This window comes from Myiozetetes cayanensis, unplaced genomic scaffold, assembly GCF_022539395.1.
Source record: "Myiozetetes cayanensis isolate MyiCay16 unplaced genomic scaffold, myiCay2020 scf3, whole genome shotgun sequence".
Taxonomy (NCBI): Eukaryota; Metazoa; Chordata; class Aves; order Passeriformes; family Tyrannidae; genus Myiozetetes; species Myiozetetes cayanensis.
In genome coordinates, this window is record NW_026087521.1 from 26,065,050 (window position 1) to 26,092,365 (window position 27,316).

A 27,316-nucleotide genomic window follows, 5' to 3' on the forward strand; every position below is an offset into this window, starting at 1 on the left:
GACTGGATTGTGATCCATAGCTTCAGAATTTTTATGGAAGTGAAGCAAAGAGGGATAATAATTTTTCTTCTATAGTGGAGCTGTATATCCCAGGCTATAGAGATATTTCTTTTTGAATTGTTATCTGGACTTTTTTTAATTTGTTGGCTTTTGAAACAGTACAGTATTCTAATTATATTTTGAGGGGATTTAAATGTTTATTTTTAAAATGGAATTTCATATTCTGTTATTATTAATTCTGGTCTGAGCACATATGGCTAAGTCTAATCTATTTACAGTACAGATATACATATACATCTGTGTCATGGCTTAACCCCACCCAGCAACCAAGCCCAACACAGCTGCTCACCCACTCCCCCATCAGCAGAATCAGGGATAGAATCAGAAGAGTAAAAGCTAAAAAACTTATGGCTCGACATAAAGACAGTTTAATAGGGAAAGCAAAAGCCACACAGACAAGCAAAGCAAAACAAAGAATTCATTCACTGCTTTCCATGGGCAGACAGATGTTCAGCCACCTCCAAGAGAGCAGGGCCCCATCACACATAATGGTTACTTGGGAAGACAAACACCATCACTTCAAACACCTTCCCTTTCTTCCTCCCCTTTATATCCTGAGCATGATGTCATATGGTCTGGAATATCCTTTTGGTCAGTTGGAGTCACCTGTCCCAGTTGTGTCTCCTCCCAACTTCCCATCCATCCCTTATCTCTTCACCAGTGTGGCAGCACAAAAAGCAGAAAAGGCCCTGGCTCTGTGTAAGCACTGCTCAGCACAAACCCAAAATACAGCCCCATACCAGCCACTGAGAAGATAACTAACTCTATCTCAGCCCAAACCAGCACGATCTGTCAACATCAACACTAGAAAATTGGAGCATTTGAATTGTTTGGTACAGAATGGGCCTTTCCTTTTAGACTTGCTGTGGAATAGGCTTCTATAACAACAAGCTGCTCAAATTACATGTTAAATCACTTTATTTAGGGGGAAATTTCTATTTCTCATGTACAAAATTCTGGTATGTCATTAGAGTAGGTATTTGGATAAGAACTATGCTCTCCTGGGCATGGAGAGTGAGGCAGTTTCTGTGACAAGTTACGTGGGCCTCTATTACCTCTCTAGTTGCAAAAGTAAGTATATACAAACTGATACATAGGTGTGGGTTTTGTTTGTTTTGTTTTGTTTGTTTTTGTTTGGTTTGTTTTGGCTTGGTTGTGTCATATCTTCACTAAAGCTTTCTCTTACATGTATTTGGGCAGCATGGAAGCATGGAAACACTTTTCCAGCAAGCAGGTTGGTGTATTTTCTTACTAATAAGAGTGAGAAAGCTGTTCTGTTGCAACTCTCTACTTAAAAAGGCAAATGTCTCCAGCTCCAAAACAAAACCAATACTCTGTAAAATAAGCCTATTCATATGCTATTTTTTCCACTTCAAGTTCAGATTTATTTGATTTTTTTTCCTGCTGCTGAGGTTTCCACCATTATTTTTCTACCCCTTCACTTAAAGACAGGCAACCATTTAAACATGCATCAGGTCTGGCACTTTGTCTTATTTTTACCTAATCAGACGTTCATTTTCAGCTTAGACACACTAATACTTCACAAGCATGGGGTAAACCACACACTGTCTTCAAAGCACACAAGTAGGTAAGCTCCATGTGCTGAAATCACATTACAAAAATAAATGTTTGAACAGTTAAATAAAAATTCTAAATGTGGAAAGCTCCAAAGGAATTTTGAATAGCTGAAAATTCTATCTGGAGACAAGAACTTCCCAGGAGCAAGTCCTTTAACTGAAACTTTGCTTGCTGAGCTTTGAGGCTGAGTCAAATTTACTATAGATTGTGCTAAGAAATCTGTTGGGTTCACAGCAAAACTACTGCAGTAGGGTCTATGATAGAAAGAAATCTGCAAACCTGACTTTTACTTACTTTGTGGTCTATTGCCCAGAATCAGGCCTTATAGCTTCTTTCTACCTTGCCCTTACGGGAGCATAGGTGGCAAGGGAAAGTGGCAGGCTTTAGATTTTTGCCTGTCAGTGCCCCCAGGAAAGTCAAGACCCTTTTGTCTGACAGTCTGTCAGAATCTCGTAATGAGACCCTTCACCTACAGATTCACAAGATTGGAGGGTGATTTGGCTGCCTGTGTCGGGGGAGCTCAGTCAACAGTGCAAAGACCCCTCAGCAGGCCCTGCCAAAGAGTTATCCACTGCCAGCATCTGGAAGCACTCACTCTAACAGTTCACAGAATAAAACTCTTTATTAGTACAAATTGTGACAGATTAATAAGGTTCAAGGGTTGTTGGTGATAGTATCTGACTGCAAAAATATGTTTTAAAGCAATCTATTGATATATTAGGCAAGCACAATCTTTAATACAAAGCAGTGTACTAATATACTATAGGGCAAGCACAAACACAAGCTCTAGTCCTAAAAGCAGCATTCAATGCTTGTAGAGTATAATTCTTACCCAAGACATCCCTTTGGGGGGAGAAGATGGACTTAGCCTGTCAACTGACCCCAACAGTTTCAGTGGAGTCTTCTCCAACTTTCCCCCTATCCCCAGCTTACTTTTCTACTATTTTTTTATGTTTAGGTGGAGTTTGAGTGACTTTAGTCATAAATACCTTTTATTTCTGATTGATGTAAAGCTCTCTTGACATACCTAATGCCAGGGGGGAGGATGCAAGGTCATGACTTGTCACCTGAGGAGGGGGTTTGACATGGTTCTTGTCTAAGCAACAAAACACCTTGATTTTCCCTTGGATGACAGATATTGTGCAGTCTCATGACCTTCGAAGTAACACAGTGTTCCCCCATCTGCTGGAATTTCGATGGAGAGAGGCCATGTAGTCTTCAGCTCTCTCCGCACTCTGTTCCATCTTCTGAGCAGGTTATTATTGTATGAGGAGCATGTTGACTGCATTCCATCCAGGTAGTAGCAGCTGCATTTTACCCTAGAATTCCTAGTCTCCCCTAAATTTTAAGCCTATCCATCATCCCACACGAGACTTAGTCTTATTCCAGTATGTTGTCATAAGCTTCATTCTGTCTCTGATAATCTGGGAATATTGGGATGAAGAGTTCTACTTTGACAGTGTTAGCTGAGCCACACAAAAGAAGGTAACAGAGTAGGGCCACAGGAAATCGTGAAGTGGGAAATTCAGACTGCAACTGAAAGACATCAAAGTGAACAGAAGGACAGAATAAATGTTGGAGGAAGATGAGAAGGATTAAAGGATGAAATAATTGATGCAGCTGACCAGATCCTCAGTTGTACTAGTAAGAGGTAAGACAGAGAGGAGCTGTTCGTGGATGTTGTATCTAATTTCCTACCAAAACATAGTGTAAATACAGACTAAAACAGTCTTAAAGATCTCAGGAGAGTCTGACCTCCAGCTTTTTTCATCCACATCATCTATGCTAACATATCATGAAGGCAAAGTGGTACATGGCTACTACAGTGGCTTTCAGCCATTTCAGATGCCTCTTCCAGGGTATTTCTCACATGTGGGGCTGCACCTTGACGGGAACCTGTATTGGCAAAAAGGTTCAAAACTTGGTTTATGGTACAAAGATTTTTTTGTTTGATCCATGCCCACATGATACATTTAGAATGACACTAAACCTTAATAACACAGATAGAATTAAATTTTTAAGTGGTTATTGCTATTTGCTGTATAATATAGATTACGAATGTTATAATTTTTTCATAGTTTCAACATACACTCATAATATTATACCAACCTGGGAAGATCATAGTTAAAATTATACTTCAAAGAAATTCAAAGATTTAGGTAAGAGAGGGCGCATTTAAATCAGTCAGCCATATCTGTGTCCTATATTGATGCTGTATTGTTTCTGTGTAATTTGGGCATTTTCATTTTCATAATCTTCTTTCCAATTACACAAACTCTCAAAGAAGCGTTGAGTGTTTCCTTTTTTCTTTTTTTCCCTCATGGTGTCACTACAGCCTAAACCTGACAAATCCTCCTGCATCCATGTACACTAGCCTCAGCACACTGGATGAGGTATCTGTGTTCTGCTGCCTCCAAAGGTTGTCTTCCATGACCTGTTCAGAGAGTACACAAAATGGATAACTTTTGGGTGACTGCTAGTTCACATAAGATTGAATGGCTGTAGGAGCTTGGGGGCTTCTTTTTCTACAAAGCTTTTTGCCTCTGGAGAGTGGTTATTTTAAATTTGAAAGAGGACAGGTCTCAGAGTCAGCAGTTTTGCTGGGCAGCAAATGTATCAGAAATGAAACTGTATACTAACTTTCTTTGCTTAACAGGCAGCTAAATTTTATTAAAGTTTTAGAATAAATTGGCAAAAGTCAACTGCAAAGGCAGTGCTATGATCTTGCTTAAAATTATTACCTGTGTAATTGTGAATAAAAGGTTCTCATGTTCAGGCCTAGTTCTCTTACTGCTCATCATTAAGATACAGTTTACTGAAAGTGTTAGCAAATGTATAGCTCAAAACTTTACTTAGTGCAGAAAGGAGCGCAATTGACAGTTTTTATTTGTGAGAGCATACGTGACCTACGACCCAGCTACTTATGTCATAGACTGGCATTGCATCTGTGGACTCCCAAAGTAGACCTGCTGTAAAAAGATGACCTCTGTTGTATTTATGGGCATAATAGAGGACAACAGTCAAAATGCTGACATTCTGACTTTCTGGCATTTTTATCAACACCAGTAATACATTTCAGTTGGAAAATGCTGATGTTGTCAACGTGCAGTTTTTAGATACTGTGTTCTTGTTGGATTTTCCGTAATTCAGTGTCTCTAACTATTGGTTTTAATTCTGAGGGTGTCTCTTACGCCACAAGTACTGCCTCAGACATTCCTGTACAAGCATGTAATTAATCTGTTCAATTTTCAACAACATTTCTGACTTCTCATTAAGTGGTAATTTCCTGTATCAGAAGTCTAATGTCTTCCTTAATTGGAGGATTATATTTCAAGATCATAAAAATATTTATTTTTCTATGGTAAGTGGATTTGGGGGTTTGGAATTCAGGTAAAAATATACAGTTTGATTTGTTTCTTATTGCTTTTAAATTTTTACTTTAGGTTGTTAGCAAAATAGTACTTTGACATTTTCATCACAAAATGACATACTAACCATACACCTTTAGCTGAAATGAAAAAAACATTATGAAGATTCCAGTGTCGAGCTTTCAGAGGCTGGGGGAGGGAAAATGGCATCTTGTCTAAATAGTGTGTTTATAACTTTACCCTTACCTCAACTGAAGGCATTAAAATATTGCCTTTAATTATATGAAAAAGTCTGATGTTTTCATGCCAAATTTAATATCCAAGGTAGACCTGTTTTGTAGATTACTTGGAATCATGCAATGAGGAATTACTGGGTATTCTTTGCTTCAGATTCTGTTGGGGATTTTAGGAAGGAATACTGTTGTCTATGTTGTGTCAGTTGCAGCTTGTCTTAAAGAGATGGATTCATCTCTTTCATCTGGACAAGTTACCAAAATCAAACTTATCACAGATGGTCACTTGTGACTGCGTTTCTTGGGGTCTTGGAAATATTCTGAACACTAAGAGCTGAAAGCTAGAGCAATGGGAGCTGGGTTACTGGGCTTTCAACACAAAAAATGTTACACAAAAAATGTTTGTGATTTCCCAAACATACTGTCCAAAGTGAACATGTGCATTTGACCTCAGGCTCTTAGGCCTGTGCTTTAAGATGTTTCTCATCTCTCAGGTTAATTTGAAAGTAAATTATATTATGGTTTTGAAGGATAATAATAAAATAGTGATTGGGTATTTTTGTCTTCAGAGCAGTGTTTGAATTACGCACAGTAAAAAAGTGATGGATACACACTGAATGATAAGGACAAAATAAATAGTTGCTTACTACATGAAAAGAATCCTTCTCCAGTGCAGTATGTAGGAGCTGTACAAATAAACAAACAAAACCACACTGAAAAACCCCCAAACACACCAAAATGCTACATAATCAGAGTGGAAATATCTAAGATGGGAGTTCTCAGGCTATGGTATGTGTATCACTAGTGGTATGAAAACTATTTCCAAGTGGTCTTCAAATAAAATCTGAGCATCTGAACAGAAGAATGTTTCCTCCTTCATAAGAGTTCCTAGTATTGCATTCCCATAGGAAACTGCGACAAAGATCCGGAGGCATGCGTATAGTTTGGTATATGTCACATTTCCACCATTGTCACTAATCTGCTAAAATAAAATTCTTTTTTCAAAGGAGTGATCTGTTAAGTGGTAGGTCACTTTAGCTCAAGCGAGGTGTCTGGTTACACTTACTCTCCTCCTCCAACTCTTCACTAGCAGGGAAGATGAAGTCAAATGACATTGTGTCATTCTAGGAATATCCTCAGGTGCACTTCGTAAGCTTTTGCCAAGTAAGCTAATGGAGCCAGTGAGAACAAACAAGAGTAACGTGTTCTCTTTGTAATTTTAAAGTAATCTGCTGACAACTAAAGAACTATGAACATTAAATTCTTTTTCAGGCATTCCAGTACATAAACTATAGCAGGCAGAGACTTTTCCCACCTGCGACTCATTAAACCTGATTCTTCTTATCCCTAGCTTTCATTCTCATCTGGTTATAATTGCCTTGAATTCACAATCTGTATTCCTTAAGCTGCTCATAGCTCCTTGATCAACATGTCTGAACATCTTGTCCCAGCTCCAGTTATCTCTGTTGCTTCCTCAAGCTGATATCCCCATCTAGCCAGCTCCTGCACCCCACATTCCCTACCTTTGTCCAGGTCTTATGTTTTGTCCACATGCAAGGGAATTTTGTGACTGAGGCACAGCTGTGCCTTAATCTATATTTTCAGTAAGCAAGTATTTCAAAGGAAGTTTTTCCTGAAGTTTTATAATTTATCATAGCTGTTTTTTTCACTACACTGCTTGCTGCACTTCCCTGGTTAAAAGTTTCTGCTACAATGATGTTGCTGAATAGATGCATACATTTTAAAAGTATATTTAATTGAGCACTTTGTATCATTGTATACTCTGTAGCTATATAAGCAACCATGTACGTACGTATGACTCTGTAAACTAAAACTATAGCTTAAGCAATTTACATAGATGACATTACCTGAAAAATAAAAATTTCCTAAATTGTTTATACCTAAGTAATGCGTAAACTCATAATTAGTCATGTTGTTATTAACTAATAACATAAGTAGGTTAATTAATGTGTGGCCATGCATTTAAGACTCAGATTTGAACTTAAAAACCTATTATAGATAATATTGCAATTTTATTTCACTTGGAATATTTATTAATCTGAATATTTATTCAAACAAGAACAAGTATGTAACTGCTAAAGATATACAAATGTACAGACATTTTTGGATCAATACAATGCATCAGAATTAATAACCCCAAGTGAATCCTAACCAATGAGTAATACAAAATAAGTAGAAGAATAATTCAGTATTTTCAACAGTATGGGAGGTGAAAAGTAGCATTTCAAAGACATTCTCAACTGACAAAGAAAAGTGTATTAGTACTTCCTGCTCAAAACAATATAAAAGTAAATATATGGGTGTACACATTTAAATTAATAGTCATAATTATACATTTATTTGTATTAATTTGAATCCAATAGAGCAGTAGTGTACATTAATGTGATTAATACAGGACAATTTAAAAATAAATTCATTGTGCAGTCAGTGCTAATGGATTTACTTTTATACCAAAGTAATCTATGCATGGCTAGCCGAATTATTAAAACTAGTATTCGTTGTTATGGTTTCAAAGCTAACACACTTAGGTAATAATCATGGATAATCACTGGCATATATGAGTAAGCTAGCTCTTCTACTGTCTTTAAACATATACAAAAGTTCAAAACTGTGCTATATATATTAATGCATTGTATCTTGACAGAGTCCCAAGCTGCCTGTGAAGTTACAGCACTTCAAATACTTTCTAGTACTTACAGATGTGCCTGAGTGCTTCACTTTGCTGCTGTTTTTGAGAGGAGAATAAGAGGGAATTAGGGAAACCCTTCTGAATATTTAAGAAAATATTCTGCTGCATAACTGAAGTGGCAGGAAATCCATAAAACAAGTCTCCAGTAATGTTGTGTGGTTTATCACTCTGTAGTTGAGGTAAAAACTTTCCTGGGATTAAATCACTGTTTACATTGCATTTTTGATACTCATGCACAAATGGCAGTCTCTCAGCATGCAGCGTTTTCCACAGAGGATCCAGAAAATAAGGTGTTTGGTAAAGCCAATTTGGTGCTGGGCAGAAAAGATAGTGTCCCCATGGCATGAAATAATTCACAGCAAGGCAGTGCTCCAGCTCCTTTTGATGCCCTCGCTTTCGTGACCTTCGATGTTGCCTGAAGTCCCCATGAACAAAGTCATTTAAATTTGATGGGTGAATACTCCAGTAGTTTCCTTTGCCATCCTCACATCTTCCCACCTTGATGAAACAATCATTTAGTGAAAGGTTATGCCTTACACTGTTCCTCCAGCCTCGACCTTTGTTCCTATAAAAGGGAAAGTTATCTTCAATATATTTGTAGATAGCTGCTAAATTCAGCTTATTTGTAGGGGAAGAAAGAATTGCCTTTGCAATCAAGGCTATGTAAGATAGAGGTGGTTTTTCCAGGAATCTTCCTTCATCCACAGTCACAGGAAGACCCTCTTTTGCATGTACGTGAGAGCTGGGAATTCGAGGTGCAATACTGTGAACCAACTTTCCTTCTTCTTCTTCTACGGTACAGATGTCTAGACTTCCTTCATTGTTTTTGGAAAAGTCTTCACTCATTATAGCAGAATGAAACCTAGCATTTATTTTAAGTGTCGTGATACTTTCCTGCAAGTAGCCAGTTGAATAGTTGGTCTCCTGAATATAACCAGCAGGAGAAATGAAAGTTGGACTTTAATGTGCTGCTCTCACGTACGCAGATTCGTATTTTATAGTCTGTTATGTCAACATTCTTAACAATGAAAACTGAACTGCCTATGTTTACAAAAGTCAAGGTGCAAGTCTTAGCTGAAAAAAAAAAAAAATTATACTATGTTAAGTATGAAGATAAACAGGCCATGACGTTAGCCTCTCACTTCACTATTATCTGAGAAAACACCCTTCAGTGTTCCCCACTGAAACATAATGATTAATGAGAAATTAATGGTGGCTAGACAGAGTTGTGAAAGGATTAGACCCTCCAGTGATACGCAGAACAAACTGAAACCAACATGTTGGTTCCTGTGTTCTACACTTGGTCAAACATGTTGTATTTAGTACAATAAACATTTGGTTTAGGCACTAATAGAAAGTACTCTGTGAAAGGAAACTTCCTATCAGATTTTATAGCTACCTCTTCTTGGTGAAATTGAATTAAAGCAAAAAAACCACTCAAAATCCCACCCAGCCAACCAATAAAACCAAACACAATTTGCTCCCCTTTTTTCATATTAACTCTCTGATTCCAATTGTGTAACTAGCTTTCATGCTAAGTCTGCATGTGACTGGTCCTGCTGACCCAAGAAACCTCTTGACGGAGCGAGTACCACTCAGAGCCAGTGAGTGCTGTGCTCTAACACCCTTGAAGCACCTATTGTCACTTGAACTTTAACATGGCCTTCAAACTCCTGAGGTCAGACACTGTTAAGGAATAGGCAGTTATCTCATCTTGGAAAAGGTTGTCCCGAGAAGTTATGGATGCTCCATACCCATAGGTGTTCAAGGCCAGGTGGGACTGGGCTTTGAGCAATCTACTTTGGTGGAAGATGTCCCTGCCCATGACAGGGGGGTTGGAACTAGAAGATCTTTAAGGTCCCTTCCAACCCAAACCTTTCTATAATTCTATGATCTCATGAGACTAGTCTAGGGAAGTAATTAAATAGTTTGAAATATGTTCTAAAGCAAATCAAAACAAAATGGTAGAATCTTTGAAGGAGTATGTACTTTCTTCTTTTGGGTCACTTTTGATGTTCTAAATATCACCAATGAGATATGTGTTTTGAGGCATCAATAATGTCATCAAAGATTTAACCTTACGGAGCTGAAGTTGATGCTGTTGTTCAGACTCTTATGGGTTTTGAAAATAACCCTTGTTTTGTCCCTTCAGATGCTGATTCTGTCAAAGAGAGAGACTAGGGTATCAATTAAAATGATTCCTTTCCTCCCAAGCTTGAAGTTCACATCCTGACTGATCATCTTGATTGGGCACTTGTAATCTTTGTCTCAGGCTTTCATAACCACCAGCCCGTGTTTCAGTTGGTAGCCACAATGTTTTTAGATCAGACCATAAGACTCATAATGCAACACTGTAGTTCTCATGGGTTATCTAGTACTTTTTTTGCCAGAGCAGAATTGTCACCTACTTGCTTGCAAGATTTAATAGAGCACTTTTCCAGTAATCATTATGAATGGGACATACCTGGTATTTTAACAGCCTTGGGTGTTCAAAAATCCTAGTGATGACATGATGAGCTATGTAACTGTTTTTCCTAGGTCTTCGGTCTCAGCAATCACCTCTTTTGAAGGCATTCATTTGACCTGCCAGAAACATCACAAAGTTGCCATCATCTTTCTGTTACTGGTAGTTTTTCATAACCTTCTGATGACTTATTTACCCAATTTGTTCTCCTCTCTTATTTGCAGCCGAGCAGTTGCCAAATTGTAGCAGAAATTATTGAGATTAGCTCTAAAATATCTGATCTTGAACTTTAGACTATTTATTACAATCATCCCATTTCTGTTGCTGCAACTGTAAGCAGGTCACGCCTAAAGGGGTTCCTACAATAATAACATCAAAAGTTTTATTTCAATTCAGCATACTGGATTCGCTGTAGATTATTAGGTTATTTCTACTGAGATTTGTGTTTTTATGGAACACCGCAGTTGCAGACTGGGGAACAAATGTTGCTCACTGTGACAAGGACTATGTGTTCTTTTCCTCATATCTCCAATAAAGAAACACAGAATCAACTATGTTTTGCTATTTTAGTAGTGAGTTTGTAAATTGAGAGGATTTAAAGACAAGACACAGAACCTAGACTTTGAGTGCCTACAAATATCCCAATTAAATTAAGGAAAACAATCTTATTACAGTTTTCTATTTTAAGGACTGGTTTTCAGGAACTGAGGAAACTGAGGTTATTAAATGGATCTGAAGAATTCAGAAATTTAAATATAAATGCCCAAAAGTCAAAAGCATGAAATGTGAACTCAGATCCTAAGCAAGAAGAAAAATTGTGTTGAAAACGGCTCCATACCTGAACAGATAAACAGTTCTTTCCATAAGTAAAAGAAGATTCTACAGGGAATGGAAGATAAAAGGATGAGCAAAAAAAGCTACATTTGAAAGGGCTGAAAGCCCTGATCCCCAAGATTTTTTTTTTTTTCAGATATGCCTTCAAGGAAAATATTAATCCTATGCTTCTGTGTCTCTTGCTTGTTCCTCCTTTCTCCACATTATTTCTGGAGTTAACTTTTATTTTCCTCTGAGTCTTACTATTAAAGGTGAAAATCTCTCTTTCCCAAATCAAGGTTCCTTCTAAAAAAGAAAGACAAATTCCCTGTTTTATCCTTATTCTTTGTGAGAACTCTCTTGTCACTGTCTGAAATGTCTGCAAAGCTTTTACATTAGAGGGAGAACAACTTTCACTGGCCCAATGTCCAGTTTTATCTGAAAAGAAGGATGAAAGGCAAAGAAAGTATACTGTCTACTCTTACTATGCAGACTTTTCCAACCTGGGAAAGGAGATTCCTCTTAACACCCCTTAATTAAGCAGCGTTTTTGTTGCCACATTCTCTAAAGAGCTGCTAAAATACTGGATGGTTAGAAATCTGAGATCTCCCACAAAGCACCATAGCAAAGAAGGGACTAGCTTTATCACTCTGATTATTTAAATAGCTTATGCTGCAGATTTGTCAATAAATGAAATATTCTTGAAAAGATGAATAAGGGTGCCAAAGTATTTGTAAATTCTGTTCCAGTTATGTAGTCTGTTCTGTATTTTCACTGTGCAAGAGTGGTTTTTTCCTCTGTCACTGTTTGGCTCTCTGTCATCAATTTAGGTTTAAAGAGATTTTTGTCAGTGACTTAGCTGTGATTGTATGAATCCAGGCTACCCCCTTACAGTAATTCTAATGTTTCTTTTTCTACACATATATTTACAAAGCCTGCAATTTTTCTGCTGGCACTGTGAAAAGAAGCACAAATTTTAAAGAGTGATCTGTTTTTTTTCTGTGGGTCATTGAGTAGACCAGTTGCAGTCATAGGGAAAACTTCTTTAAAAAGTCTGACAGTGCATGCAACCTGTAACTAAGAGCAGAAAACAACTGAGGACAGCCTTTGCCCTCTGTCAGCCTTTATTACTGATATTTAACTACAGTCATACAGAATTTAGGAAGAAAGTCTTGTTTAAACAAAGTACTGTATTTTCTTCCTCTACATACTTTAAGAATGAATTACTGTTTCAAAATACCTCTCACAATATGCCACTCATATTTTTTTTCTAAATATTTCTTCTAACTCTGGTTCATCACTTTTGACCATTCAGGAGTCAGCTAGAATAGTGTTCTCTGCAAGGTGAAAATCTGTTTATGCCTTATCCTAATAGATTTATTTAATAGCAGTGCAGTAAGTAATGTGTCTCATACTATCAGTTGAAGAAGTGCAGTTTTCTAGGGCACTGGGGAACCCACTGTTAGAAAGGCAAGTGGAACTAGATTTTATACTGCCTATCTTTAGTCCATGCTTATTGTTTTTCAGCTGACACAGAAAGGTATAGCCTCTTTCCTTTCAGTTAAGGCAAAGAAAGATCGATTGGTCAGTGATAATAACACATATGAGAAAAACATAGGCAGGGGTAAGTATTTGTTAATTAAAAGTCAATTTGACTGTTGTTTTTGTTGCTCTACTGTGTGTTTAATTAAGTCCCAAGCCTGCTCACTCTGTGATGTTTTTCCCTGTAATGTTTATTATGCTGTTCAGTAGGGGAGCTACTCCATATAAAGCTGTCTTACCTTCTACACATTCTTACTCAATTCTACCTATTGATTCCACTGTTACTTAAGCAGTGTTTAAGGACACTTGAAAACATTTGTCTTGGTTCAACACTTAATTTTGGTGTGTTCAAAACCAGTAAGGAATGAGGCTTTAGAAAAAAAAAGTCATTAAAGAAGTTATCCCATTAAAATGTTCTAAAATTACCTGCTACTGTTACACTTTGAAAGGAAATAATTACTCTGTTGTCTGATTTAGGTATTCTAGGGCACCATTTTGCTAGGTGCAGAGAACAAATGTTATTTTTCATTATAGTATTCTCAGTGTAAATGCAATCCTTACATGTATAACTGTGCTTGATTTGGTGTAACTCTTTCTCTCTATACACTTTTGATGAAGTACATGCACTGCTATGAAAAGTTTAACTCAGTGCAAACTGTCCAGACAAGACCTAAATCAGGTGGAGAACAGACATTAACCCTTACCCCTCTTCACTGGAGAAGATGAAGCTCATGGATAGGAAATTGTTTTCAACAAGAGTGGTCTTCCTCTGTTCCCAGCTATGCTTATTGATCTCCATCTTTACAACCACTGGTATTTCTTTCTTGCACAAAGATAGAATCTTTTCTCTCTTTCATATTGTTTATTTCTTACACAACATTTTTCTGTTTCCTGTTTTATGTGCCCTTACTAAGTGCACACTCTTTCTCTAACTAGATAATGAGACAAAACTGAATATTTTGTTGTTCAGTGGTAGCACTTAGACTAAACTAACAAATAACCCTTTGCTTCCCAGTTCACTAGTTTCTTTATACCTGGGACAGAGGTGTAAGAATGGCAAGACAGTTACAGATGCACAGAATAATATGCGTTAATTAATGTCACTGACAATACTTGATTTAAACAAAAAATATCTTTGAATATGTCTTTGTTTTCAGAACATCCTGCTTCATATCCTTCCTTCCTAAGCAGCCTCTGTCATGGCATGACAGCATGTAGTGATTTCTTTGATGGCTTGGGAGGATTGTCTGACCTAGTACCAATGAAGCTAATGTGGAGGTCATCCTTAACTGAACTAGTGTTGAACTGGACCAAGGCAAATCATGTTTGGTGTCAGCAAGCATTAAGAAAAGAAAAATTAAAACAGAAGTAATCAACAGACCAAGCCCTCTTTAACCAGACTTCAACATATTTTCATGCAGTCTAGTGGCAATACTAGTTTCCACAGGTTTTCTTTTTCTGCTTTCTCCTTCCATTTTCAACTAGAAATGGATTATATCTCAAAGTTTGTCTTAGTCTGAGATGTACCCAAGATTAGTCTGTCAGCAGCGCTCCTCTTGCCTGTATCTCTTACCTCCATGTCCCACCATGATCCACCAGGGAAATTTACTTCCCATTTGCATTTGTCTTCACAGCTGTTTGTAAGAAATATACAGAATGAAAAAAAAGGAAACAGCTTTTCACAGAAATGTGTGTAACCATTAAGGTAACAGTATCATAAATAAATTCTCCTTATTTGCGTAATTACTATAGTAATATTTTTTTAGATTATATTGACAGAAGAAATGGAGTTGCCGTTTGACCAAGAAGCCTTATTTTCCAAGCTGTACCTAATTCACACAGTAAAAAGTCAAAATATGCACGCAGCAAATCAGCTCTGCAGAGCCATAAGCAGGAGAAGGCAGAAATGCTGTTTCTAGTATCCCACTAAGAAAAACTTTGGACTCTTCTGTGGGGGAAGTTCTGGAAATCTCACTACTTTTTTAGACACTCATGAATACATGACTGGATGTCACGTACTGTCAGTACTACCATCTATCTTTAAACAAGAAGTCTTGAATGCTTTTACCGTTGACCCTTTTTGAAAAATGCAGCATTATACAGCATTGGATCAAAATTAATAACATCCCTAGGGTGTAGAGCTTATGTAGTTTGTGGTAGAAACATATTTTTTGAGTCTCTCCTGATATGTCTTTTTCTCAAAGTATGATGATATTAGGGAATTAGGAATGTTTTTACAATAGCAGGTGGGATGGCTATTGAGGGGTTAAGGTGGAGAAGCGTTGGTAAGACCTGGAGATGATCTCATGGTGTGGGAGGATGCCTTATCAGAAAAGATGGTACCAGATGATTCGTGGTGAGATGCGGTTTACCTTTTAATCTGGTAATAGACATATCCAGGTCAGTGCTAAAGTTACCTATAAGTGAGACCATAGCAATAGAGGGAAGGATTCAAAGTATTTCTAATGTGCACTGAGGTCTGTGATCATGCCACTAACTCTGAGAGTCTCTGGCATGGCTAATTTCAAGATAGTCTTGCTTTATTTCTTAGCTTTTACTGTAGCATTAAGATTATAGTGTAAGGTTACCCTTTGAGACAGACACAAGGGAAGTAGTAGAGGTTAAATAATATGATGGAAAAAAGGTGACTATTTGAGTTCAAGATCTTTGTTCTGTAAAGACTGAATCTTTCCATGCATAGAACGCCATAAAAGTAAAAGCCAAATTCTAATCAATTTAGTTGATTAAGAAGACACTGTTTCATTTCATATCATGTGAAGATGATCTGCACAAACTTTAAAAAGTGCAGTGTGTTTCTTTCTCCTGCTTGTAGCTGTGTGGTACAGATTTGTGTTTCAGAGTTGGCTACATAAGTTAATTCTTCCCATTGCTTTTCTCTCTGTTTGGCTGGATGATGCTAAATGCAGTCTAGAATTAGATGATTTCATAGCCTAATTAGTGTTGAATTCGGCCATATTTACAATGGTGCATTACAAGTTCAGCTCCAGTGTACTCACTTCAAGGTTTTATAGTCTTTCTGGTTAATTTAAGTTGTGATGGCTAATCCTTAGCTAGAAAAAGCTGGCATAGTCCTAGTATCTGGCGTACTGAGTCAGTGTGGTATAATGCTAGGGCAGCATGTAACATTGCATTTTTATATCTGAAAACATTGTAAAAGTGGACTTGAAAATATATAAAGGAATAATTTACAGTATAGGAACTATTTACCCGAGAAGTGTATATCCTAATCAGAGCTTAATAGCTCCTCATTTGTCCAATATGATGAATTTGTTGTGTAACATAAATTGGTCATTTAAAGATAGTTCTATTTGTGCAATTTAACAACGTAAATAAGTTAGTTTATTAATATTCTTCTTCTTCTTAGAACATAAAGCTACATAAAAATAGGGAATACAATATTTGAAATGTATCACTGAAATTATAACACCTAACACTGTCAGATGGAGAAAGGCCAACATAGCTCTCACACCATAGCATCTATTAATAGGCCTGACTCCCTTTTGCAATGTCAACTGTAACATTAATCCTTGTTTTAAATCATAGTGTCTCAAATATCAGCTGCTACTAGTTGTACAGTTCTCTTTCAGTTTATATCAGAGAGCCCAATGGAGTCTTTTGAAGAACCTAGTCAGGTTAACAAGGCTAACTTATTACAAGTCCCCCCTGTAAGTGATTTCACTTCAGAGGATGAAGATGTTAAAATTGACATTGCACTTCGTTTCTCTCCACGTCCCCGAAGGCGGAATTCTGCATCTTCAGAGGAAGAAGAGGCATATACTCCCACGAACATCTCAAGAAAAGTTTCATTTGCTGATGCATTTGGGTTTGATCTTGTATCTGTTAAAGAGTTCAATATCTGGGAATTTCCAAATACAGGACAAGACAATGATATAGAAGATGAAGTTTTCCCTCAGGAAGAATATTTTTTCTCTCAGCTGTTTACATTACCTCCTTCTCAAGAAGAACTTCTGCAAAAAGTACGAGAGCAAAAAGTAGTGTTGGAGTCGATTCTCTTCCTGCCTGGGATTACCTGTATGAATGGCATTATACGAGTCCTCAATATATCCTTTGAAAAACAGGTATATGTTCGAATGACACTGAATGACTGGCTCAGTTATTATGATATCCTCGCAGAGTTCATGCCTAACTCTTGTGGTAATGAAACCGATCAGTTCTGCTTCAAGATTTCTTTGGTGCCTCCTTACCAGAAAGATGGAGCTAAGGTGGAGTTCTGTATACGGTATGAGACATCAGTTGGTACCTTCTGGGCAAACAATGATGACAAAAATTACGTGCTGATTTGTCACAAGAAAGAAACTGCGTCCAAGGTGGATAATAAGCCCCAGAAAGAGGTTACAGATAAGTATCTTAAAGGCTGCTTAAAGACAACGCAAAACAGGTGAGGTTACACCTTAGCTTTTGGTAATTTAGAATATACTTGGCAAATTCTGATTTTCTGTGGGTGGTTGCTGAAGTCAAGACTGCCCATGCTGTTTTCTTCTATTTTATTTCTTTTAATGAAAAATTTGGCCAAGACTTGTTTTCAGTAAAGCTCTGCCAGTGGTTTTCTGCAGATAGATTAGTTGGGATCATGGTTTTAATAAATGGCATGCTTGCCATTAGTTTGAAAAGAAGTATGAGGATCTATACATTATGGGCTATGATTTTGATCTCTGTAGGACATAAATTGAGCTGACATCATTGAAAGCTTTGTTTCAGATTGAGGCAGCTGTACAGTTAAAACACTCCACATTTACTTCCTTTGTAAGCTAAAAAAAAAAAGAAAAAGAGTAAAAGAAAGGTGGTTTTTCATGATATTTATTTCATGGTTCATTCTCTACATGCAATAATGAAATGGCAGAGGTTGACCCAGAAGAAGTGGATAACTCAGGGAAGAATCCTGTTGCCATTACAATAACTAGTACAAACTTTTCTGCAAGTGTTTGGGCTATTCTGCAAGGCCTATAATTCCTTTTCCCTGCTACTAGTTGATGCTTCTGTTTCACAAATGGCAAAATGAATAATGATTTATAAGGTAAAATTGTAACATATTAAAGAAAAAATTTATAGAATTTATCTTTTATATATTGTTCTAATTAAATATAGACAATAACGTTAATTATAGAGTAAAGCGGCAGCAGTTAACTCATAATTTAATTGAATATAAAGACACACAATTAGGAATGGTAAATTTTAGCTTTCTACCATTCTTAACTATTTCCTTTCTGTGAGCAAGGCAATGTTGCATGCAAAACTCTAATTCTCAATTTCTTTGCTCCTCTAATTTGCTATGAATCAGTTAGAGTTCTGCAGAGCCAAATCTGTATTTTACCTGTAGTGTGCTTTGCAATGCTTAGATCCCAGAACTGAATTCATGTTGGGTTTCTAGTTCCTATACTCTTTCCAAATAAGGCAGTGCTGTTTGATTTCCCTGATACTCTTCCACTGGACTGAGTTGTTGGAGAAGGGAAAACAGAACTGCAGCAGTAGTGGTAGCTTAAGGAGGAGGGAGACATCCAGGGTTTCACCTGTGCAGAATCTCCCTTCCCAAAATTCAGACTTGCTGCACTGGGAGCTTCTGCCAGCTCTATTCACACATGAGCCCTGTGAGGAGAGGTGTGCAATAAATATGGCTTAGTGCCTGTGTCAGTGCTGCAGTGTAAGAGCAGCTCCAGGGCTAGCCCAAGGCTTGATTCAGAGACACAAAGCTCTGCTGATAAGTCTCCCTTGCGCCAACCCCAGAGCCATCATGATGATGCTTCCATGGGGGAAGATCCCAGTATGTCAGAGTAGAGGGAACGATGCTTTTACGTGCCATGTGGTCAACTCCTGACATTTGAATCTACTTTTGTACATAATTTCTGTCCTTTAAGAAGTGTCACATGACCCCTTTCGGGTAAATAGGATAGCCTGAGATAGCCTGCAGAAGGGCACTGATATCAAATACCAGAGGTGTATGCAGGCACTATGACTCCCGTCTAAGTTCAGGTAGCCCACACAGAGCAGATGACAGACTTGGAGAGCTGAGTCTTAATTTAGCGAGCCCTGGACTACCAGATGCTTTCAGGAGTGATCTGAAAATTTAGATATAGTTGGGCATCTAAGGTTGAATGGCTCCTAAGTGTTTAATTCCCTAAAGTTTCCTGTGACATGCACAGTGCTAGCAAAAGTTGTAGAAGCCTTTCTTCTGGGGGATCCTCTTTTAATAGGATATGCTAAATGATTTATGTGTAAGTCAGACAGAGAGCTGATTTAAAAAATTGGAAAGGATAATATGTCTACTCCTGAATATAAAATTGTCTGGTCTCTAATCAGACTGTAATGTTGTCTTCTCTGTTGGGCTGAAGATGAATGCAGGTGTGTGAATGGGTTTATACAAATATATGTGTTTATGTACATGTATGTGTATATTTGTCCATATAGACACGTGTACACATGTATGTGTAAAATATGTAAACCAAAGTGGTCAGATTCTTGTCTATGTTGCGATCTGCTACACTTCTGTCAAACAGTTAATTAGCATGCACTTTCAAGACCCTCTTTAGTCACAGAAGGATATACCGAGATCTTACAGTAAATGCAAAAATGAGTTGAAAGTATCTTTGGAATATTCTGTGGTCACCAAGGCATCTGAAACAGAGTTTTGGCAGTTTGTAATCCAGGACAAATTTTATGCTACAGAGACTTCATTGACTTCACAGGAGTTACAGCTTTCACCAGTGTAAATGAGGTCAGCACCAGGGACTTTTGTTTCAAAAGAACTGAGATGCCAACTTCCATTGCTCACTTGTTTTTCAAAGTGTCTTTGTACATGTTACCCCTTTGAGTGAGGAGAAACACCCTGCAGAAATCTGCAAAAGTACCTCATTATTCTCCTTCAGACCCTCATTATAACTCCTTTGCTTTGATGTCTAGAAAAAAAGAGCAGGAAAAACAAACCCCCCAAAACTGGCAAAGTGAGGCTGTTGATGTGTTATAACTCCTTCATATCACATTACTACCCATTTATCAGCTCTCCTCCACCAGCCCATCTCTTTCTCTCTTGCTTTTTGTCTGGATGATAAACTCTACCACATTTATAAATGCTCTACTGGATGTTTATAAAACATTTAGCAAAGTGGGGGTTCCTCAACCATAACTAACTTGTCTTTGGGGCTGCAGCAATGCAAATAGATATACACAGAAGTAAAAACATTTTTACCTTTGATTCACATAACAAGGAGGCAGGTAAGGAATATTCGTATCCATGCCCATGAGCTGGACATTTTAGATTAAAGATTTCTTTATAGCAATCTGAATAGAAGGATAATTTAAGAGGTCACTAATTTAGGCCTCTATCTCAAATATAGAAACCTGTAATAACATTTTTTTTTTTTTAACTCTTGGCTCTGAGATATTTATACTTTCTCTTAAAATATGCAATTTACCTCTTCAGTTAAAAAATAGGACATTAAAGAATAATGTTTTTTAAGCAGGAAAATCTGATCCACTCTAGGGCATACTTGTGTGGCTCATTAAATGTCATTAACGAGGATTAGTTGGGTTAGTTAAGTAAAAGGAATAAAATGCAGTTTCAGAGGAAGTTACTGAGGAAACACAACATGACTATATCATGTTACTCTTAAGAACATGATGCAAGACAAAGTTGAGTAAATGAGGGCAACTAGGTGGCTTCTGATGCCATTATTCAGAAATAAAATTAAAATTGGTTTCAGCCTCAAAAGTTCCACCTGAAAAAAAGAATGACAATGAAAAGCAACATTGCATCAAATAATTAATGCTGAAAATTGTCTATATTTGGATACTCAGAACCACATGACTTAGAAACCTGCCTATTCATTATATGTTGCATTTGCTTTTCCTTCCATGTCTAGGTATGTACAAATAGTCTTCTCTTAAAATTTCATAAAGTATTTACTTCTAGATATATTTTGCAAAGCTAAAAGTATTTCCTCAGAAACTTCAACAATGTTTATGGTTTTCAAAAGTCTTAAAAGGGTGTATAGGAACAAAATATAGTTTGGAAAAATAGTGTTAAAATAATTAATTAATGTTTTAGTCTATCTGAAAGCTTTTGCTTAACTTATACACAGTCATAAATATACTTTGAGGAAAAAATTGACTCTTAATATTTTAAGCCTGTCACCAGAAATGAAAATGTTTCTACCAATAAATAGGCCTGATTTCTATCATATATATGTATATATATAAATAAAATGTAAGTTAATTATATCAGCTCCACTCTTTTCTCTTTTTGTTTGACTTTTGTGCTTATGGGACATGGATAATGATTCTGAACATGAACCTTTCCTGGTCCTCAGGTTTGGACCACATGCTTTTTTTTTTTTGTTGACACCAGGCTCCTGCATTGATCTGATAAGACAGGAGCTGGCTGGGTGTTGCATGAGGCAAACTCTTGCAGATCATGCTGCATGGTGCAGTGAAAAAGTCATGTAAACTATTTCCCCTGTCACTGATGGAGCTGCATCATGTTTCTGTGCTTTGCCCTGGGTTGCCATATGTCAAGATCAAGAGCAATAGCCCAAGGGAAAATGGCTGATAATGATGAAAATTGTTCTACAAAGGATATAACATGTATTTGGACTCCTCTGACAAGGAAGGCGAAGGCTAGTATTTATGTCATAGCTGTTAGAGTTATCCCCCTCTGAGCCCACAAATCTATCACCCTGAACTGATCCACAGGTGTATCAGTGTGATCCAGCTGATGTTGGTCCTATGCTTTTATTTGTGATTGACAGACTGTACCTTTCTCGAATAATAGCACATCAATTCACTTACCTCCATGATGCCACTTTAAAATGCAGCACAGAATAGGGATATGGCTCTTACAAGAGTTGCTCTGTGTACAATGCACAACGAGAAAGAAGAGATTAAAAACCCTCTGTCTGTGGGCCACCAGTGCCAACTGTGAAAGCATAAATACTAAATGGTCTTAAAACAATTGCTAGTGAGAAAATTTCTTCCGTGCATGATTAGGTTCTCATCTTCAGCTGCTGCCTTATCCCCTTTCTGATGGGAGGCAAAGGAAGTTCACGAAGACCCAACTTGGCAGGACTGCACCGTGCTCAGTCAGTCTTCCCCAGGCAGATGGCAGACCTGTGCCTAGTTTGCCCTGAGAAATGCAGTTTTGTATCAGCTCCTCTTAGCCTTTCCCACAAATTCATGATGTGATTAAAAAAAACAAGGACTTCTAAGGAAGATGTTTGGAAATAGCTTCTCATGCACTTTGCTATATTCCCAGCTGGACCATTTAAAATAGGGCATTTAAATTATGTTCCCTTTTAATCCTTTTTCTTTTGATTGTTGTTCACCATAATCAGAAAAGGGAAAGAAGAGCAGAAAAGGTGTTAAAACACAGATCTTTGTGTACCTCTATTTAATCTCAAGGTTGTTTCTGGCATTTTAAGTCACGAGTTACAGCCTGATCATCATACAGATATGGGATTTGGCTAAAGTTTATTGCTATTATTAGGAAGTAACTGCAGTAACTGTTTTTACCAGGCGAGCAGCTGCTAGAGAAGCTATCCATTCACAGGGAGATAGCTAAAAACAGCACTCCTCTCTTCATGTTCCCAGCCCTTCTCTTGTCTCCTGGTCATTGCCAGTCTTTGTCAGTTGTAGAAGTAGGTAGGACTGGCACAAAAAAAGAGACTTCTCTAGGTACTTGAATACCATGATTATCAGGGACACAGAAATTATTTAAGGTGCTCTAAAATATATTATTCAGACAAGTGGGGTAAAAGCAAGCTGTAGATTTGAGGCTGAGTATTAGGAATGCTTCTTAATAGCAACTCTAGAGTTATCTTTTAAGGAAATTGCTGCAGCCTTACTCTCCAAAGTAATTTAAAATAAGCTAAGATAAACCACTTGAAAAATATTCTATAGGGAACAATCCTACTTAGCTAGAAACTATGCTTAATTTTTTTTTTCTGTCTGTTTAATCATAATATTTCAAAATCCAGGCATACTTACTATTTGAAATATGAAACTTATTAAAGATCCTAAAGATAGATATCTAAGTTAATGGCTTAAGGCTTTAAATGATATCACAGAAACATTAAAGAAACAGGTGGAAGATATGCATGAGAATGGCATGCACTGACAAATAAACGTATGCTTTCTGTACTTGTGGTCACCTAATTGAAGAGTACTTGAAGACTGCAAACCTGTTACATTTTAGCTTTTGGTGATTGTGAACCGTGCTATCCATGTGCCATCCATTTAGTGCACTAGAAATATTAAAAAAAGCTTTTAAAATTTTGGGGAACAACAAATGAAAATAGCTTGTTACTGTACTGGTAATCTTAGCATAGTATTTACTCTGGAACTCTAGTAGTATCAGTGATTTCTCATTCACTTCCATGATCTACCTTAGAAATTGCTCTCAACAGTGCTACAGAACAGAAATCTGTGCTGTCATAGATGGGAAATATTGGTTGTTATAAAGCTTATAAAATCCATATAAAAACATAAATTCAATTCTTTGTAATTTGAGTATCATTTCTCAGCCATATGATAAGTACTTGTAATTATACATGCATTGCTTGGCTTTACACTTGTAAGACTTTTCAGCTGCTACAATTTCGTCAGCTTATTTAAATATGCCAATACTGTAACACTGTTATAACTGACTTTTAGAACTTTTTAATTCAATAACTGGCTTGATCCTGCAATAGGCACAATAAATAATTTAATGAACATCAGAAGTCTCACTGAACTTTTTAGAACTCTACATGTGTAAAACTATTACTGAATGTTAATATTTACAGGGCCAGAGCTTATTTCTACACTCTTTCAGATTGCTGGTTGAGGACCTTCGGACAAATAGAAATATATTGCTAAAGGATCTCCTGTATGTTCAATGATTCTTTTGTATAGGGAGGTATCTATTTTGCAAACTGAACCAGACTGTAAATACCCATTTCAAAACTCTCTCTTGTCCACCATTCAGGTATTTCAGCTCACAAATGTTCAGTTGGAAAAAAAATTATTCCACTGCATTCACCTTGACCTGGCTAAATGTTAGTCTTGGAAAGAAGTTTAAAGTTAGTGCAATATTAACTGAGAGCACTGGAGCCATATTTAATCACTGCATTCACTACCAGTGTCATTTGAGCTGTTTATGCTTATTTTGATCTTTAAGCCATGACCCAGTCCCAGCACCACAGATCTGAAATTAAAGTAATTGATTCAGCTACAGTGTAGATCCAGAGAACTAATTGCTCATCATATTTTTAAGACAAAATGTAGACTATCTTCTCAGCTACTAAAGGTAAAAAGAAGGATCCAAATAAATATTTTGTAAGCTAAATGCAGTCCCTACCTTAGGGCAAAGGAAGGGCTAAGACCTTTTAAACACCATGGGATCATGTTAGAAGTGGCTATTTGATCCCTGGAACTTCAGTGACACCCACAAAAAATATTAGTTGATATGCCAAAGGATAATAGGGGCTTGGTATTCTGAGTGTTTCTCCACTCTCCTCCTGATCTGTAGAACCAGCTGATACACTAAACCTGAAGATTTATTACTGTTGGTTACTAATTGTGGTCCTAACAGGCACTGAGCTAAACAACTGAATGTGAACTAGGTAAAGGTGGAAGGTTTTTTTTTACCTTGCTCTTAGGTGCACCAAGTAGATTTGCATTTACATTTTGTTTTGATGCATAGTTGATGTCCCTATAATGTTTATGGATGCTGGACAATAAGCACAAGATATTTCAAGCCTGAATTCACAGAATCATAGAATCGACCAGGTAGGAAAAGACCTCTGAGATCATCAAGTCCAATCCTTGATCCAACACTGCTGTGATTACTAGACCATGGCTCTAAGTGTCACATCCAGTCTCATCTTAAAAACCTCCAGGGACAGTGAATCCACCACCTCCCTGGGCAGACCGTTCCAATGTCTGATTACTCTCTCCATAAAAGATTTTTTCCTAATATTGAACCTAAACCTGCCCTGGCAGAGCTTAAGACCATGCCCTCTCATCCTGCTGCTGATTGCCTGGGAGAAGAGAAAAATGCCCACCTGGCTGCAACCTCCTTTCAGGGAGTTGTAGAGAGTGATGAGATCACCCCTGAGCCTCCTCTTCTCTAGGCTAAACAATCCCAGCTCCCTCAGACTCTCCTCATAGGACTTGTGCTCAAGTCCCTTCACCAGCCTGGTTGTTCTTCTCTGGACCCGCTCCAGCACCTCAATATCCTTTCTGAACTGAGGGACCCAGAACTGGACACAGCACTCCAGGTGTGGCCTCACCAGGGCTCAGTACAGGGGAAGGATCACTTCCCTGCTCCTGCTGGCCACACTGTTCTTGATGCAGGCCAGGATGCCATTGGCCTTGTTGGCCACCTGGGCACACTGCTGGCTCATGTTCAGCTTCCTGTTAATCCAAACTCCAAGGTCCCTTTCTGCCTGGCTGCTCTCCAGCCACTCTCTCCCCAGCCTATAGTGCTGTAGGGGGTTGCTGTGGCCGAAGTGCAGGACCCGGCACTTGGCCTTGTTGAACCTCATCCCACTGGAATGAGACCATCTCTCCAGCCTATCCAGGTCCCTCTGAGGAGCCCTCCTGCCTTTCAGCTGATCGACACTCCCATCCAACTTGGTGTCATCTGCAAATTTGCTAATGGTGCACTCAATCCCCTCATCCAGATCATCAATAAAGATTAAATAGAACTGGGCCCAGCACTGATCCCTGGGGACACCACTGGTGACCGGCCACCAGCTGGATGCAGCCCCGTTCACCAGCACTCTCTGGGCCCAGCCCTCCAGCCAGTTCTTAACCCAGCACAGAGTGCCCCTGTCCAAGCCATGAGCTGCCAGCTTTTCCAGGAGTATGCTGTGGGAGATAGTTTTGAAGGCTTTGCTGAAGTCCAGATAGACACATCCACAGCCTTCCCCTCATCCACCAGGTGGGTCACCTGGTCATAAAAGGAGGTCAGGTTGGTCAAACAGGACCTGCCCCTCCTAAACCTGTGCTGGCTGGCTCTGATCCCTTGTCCATCCTGTAGGTGCTGTGTGATTGCACTCAGGATGATCTGCTCCATAACCTTGCAAGGCACTGAGGTCAGGCTGAAAGGCCTGGAGTTTCCCAGGTCCTCCTTGCAGCTTGCTTTGTGGATCAGCTTGACATATGCCAACTTCCAATCATCTGCGACCTCCCCAGAGAGCCAGGATTGTTGGTAAATTATGGAGAATGGCTTGGCGAGCTCTTCTGCCAGTTCCCTCATCACCCTAGGATGGATCCCGTCTGGTCCCATAGACTTGTTAGGATCCAAGTGGCTCAGCAGATCTTTAACTGTTTCCTCCTAGATTGCAGGGGAGCTATTTGGCTTCCTGTCTCTGACTATCAGCTCCAGATGCCAGTTGTCCTGGGGACAACCTCTCTTAGTGTTGAAAACTGAGGCAATGAAGGTGTTAGGTATCTCAGCCTTTTCCTCATCTTCAGTGACTGTTCCCTCAAATGTCCAACAAAGAATGGAGGTTTTCCTTGCCCCTCCTTTTGCTGTTAATGTATTTGTAGAAGCACTTCTTGTTACCCCTAACAGAAGTGGCTATACTGAGTTCAAACTGTGCCTTTGTCTCTCCAATTTTCTTTCTACAAGACTTAATTATATTCCTAAAATCTTCATGAGTACCCATCCCTTTTTTCCATAGTTGGTAAGCTCACTTTTTTACCCTAATTTCCTTTAAAATTTCCCTGTTCAGCTGGGCTGGCTGTCTTCCCTGCCAGCTCACCTTTTGGCACACTGGGACAGCCTGCTCCTGTGTGTTCAAGACTTGCTTCTTGAAGAATGCCCATCCCTCCTGTACCGCAAGGGCTATTTCCCAAGGTACCCTCTGAACCAGTCTTCTGAGTAGGCTGAAATCTACCCTGTGGAAGTCCAGGGTATAAGTCTTATTGATGACCCTCTTTGCATCCCTGAGTATTGAAAACTGTTATTTCATGGTCACTGTGCCCCAGATGGCCTCTGACCACTACATCTCCCACCAGCCCTCTCTGTTTGTGAACAGCAGGTCTAGCAGGCCCCACCCCTGGTAAGCTCATTTACCAGCTGGAGCAGGAAATTATCCTCTATACACTTGAGGAATCTCCTATACTGCCTCTTCTCTGCCATGTTGAGCTCCCAGCAGACATCCGGCAGGTTGAAGTCTCCCACAAGAACAAGGGCTGGTGATTATGAGACATATACCAGCTGCTTGTAGAAAAATTCAGCACCCTCATTATCCTACTTGGATGGTCTATAACAGACTCCCACCAAGATGTCAGCCTTGTTGGCCTTCCCCCTGATTCTGATCCACAGGCACTCAACCTTATAGTTACTGTCTTCAAGTTCTACAGAGTCAAGAGTCTCTCTAACATACAGAGCCACCCCTCCACTCCTCCTACCTTGCCTATCCGTTCTGAAGAGCTTGTAGCCATCCATGGCAGCACTCCAGTCATGCGAGTCATCCTACCACGTTTCCGTGATGGCTACTACATCATGGCTTCATGTTGGTAGAGGGTC

The 27,316-nt window shown here is 38.5% G+C and overlaps 1 protein-coding gene across 1 annotated transcript in view; it reads left to right on the top strand.

Moving 5' to 3' along the window:
- Window positions 1-16,379: 16,379 nt before the first annotated feature.
- The window catches only part of PPP1R3A (protein phosphatase 1 regulatory subunit 3A), a 28,357-nt gene continuing 17,420 nt past the window's right edge, over window positions 16,380-27,316 (top strand). The window contains 1 exon segment of the mRNA XM_050324054.1: window positions 16,380-17,188. Within this exon segment, the coding sequence (XP_050180011.1) occupies window positions 16,395-17,188 (794 nt within the window). The 5' untranslated portion in view covers window positions 16,380-16,394.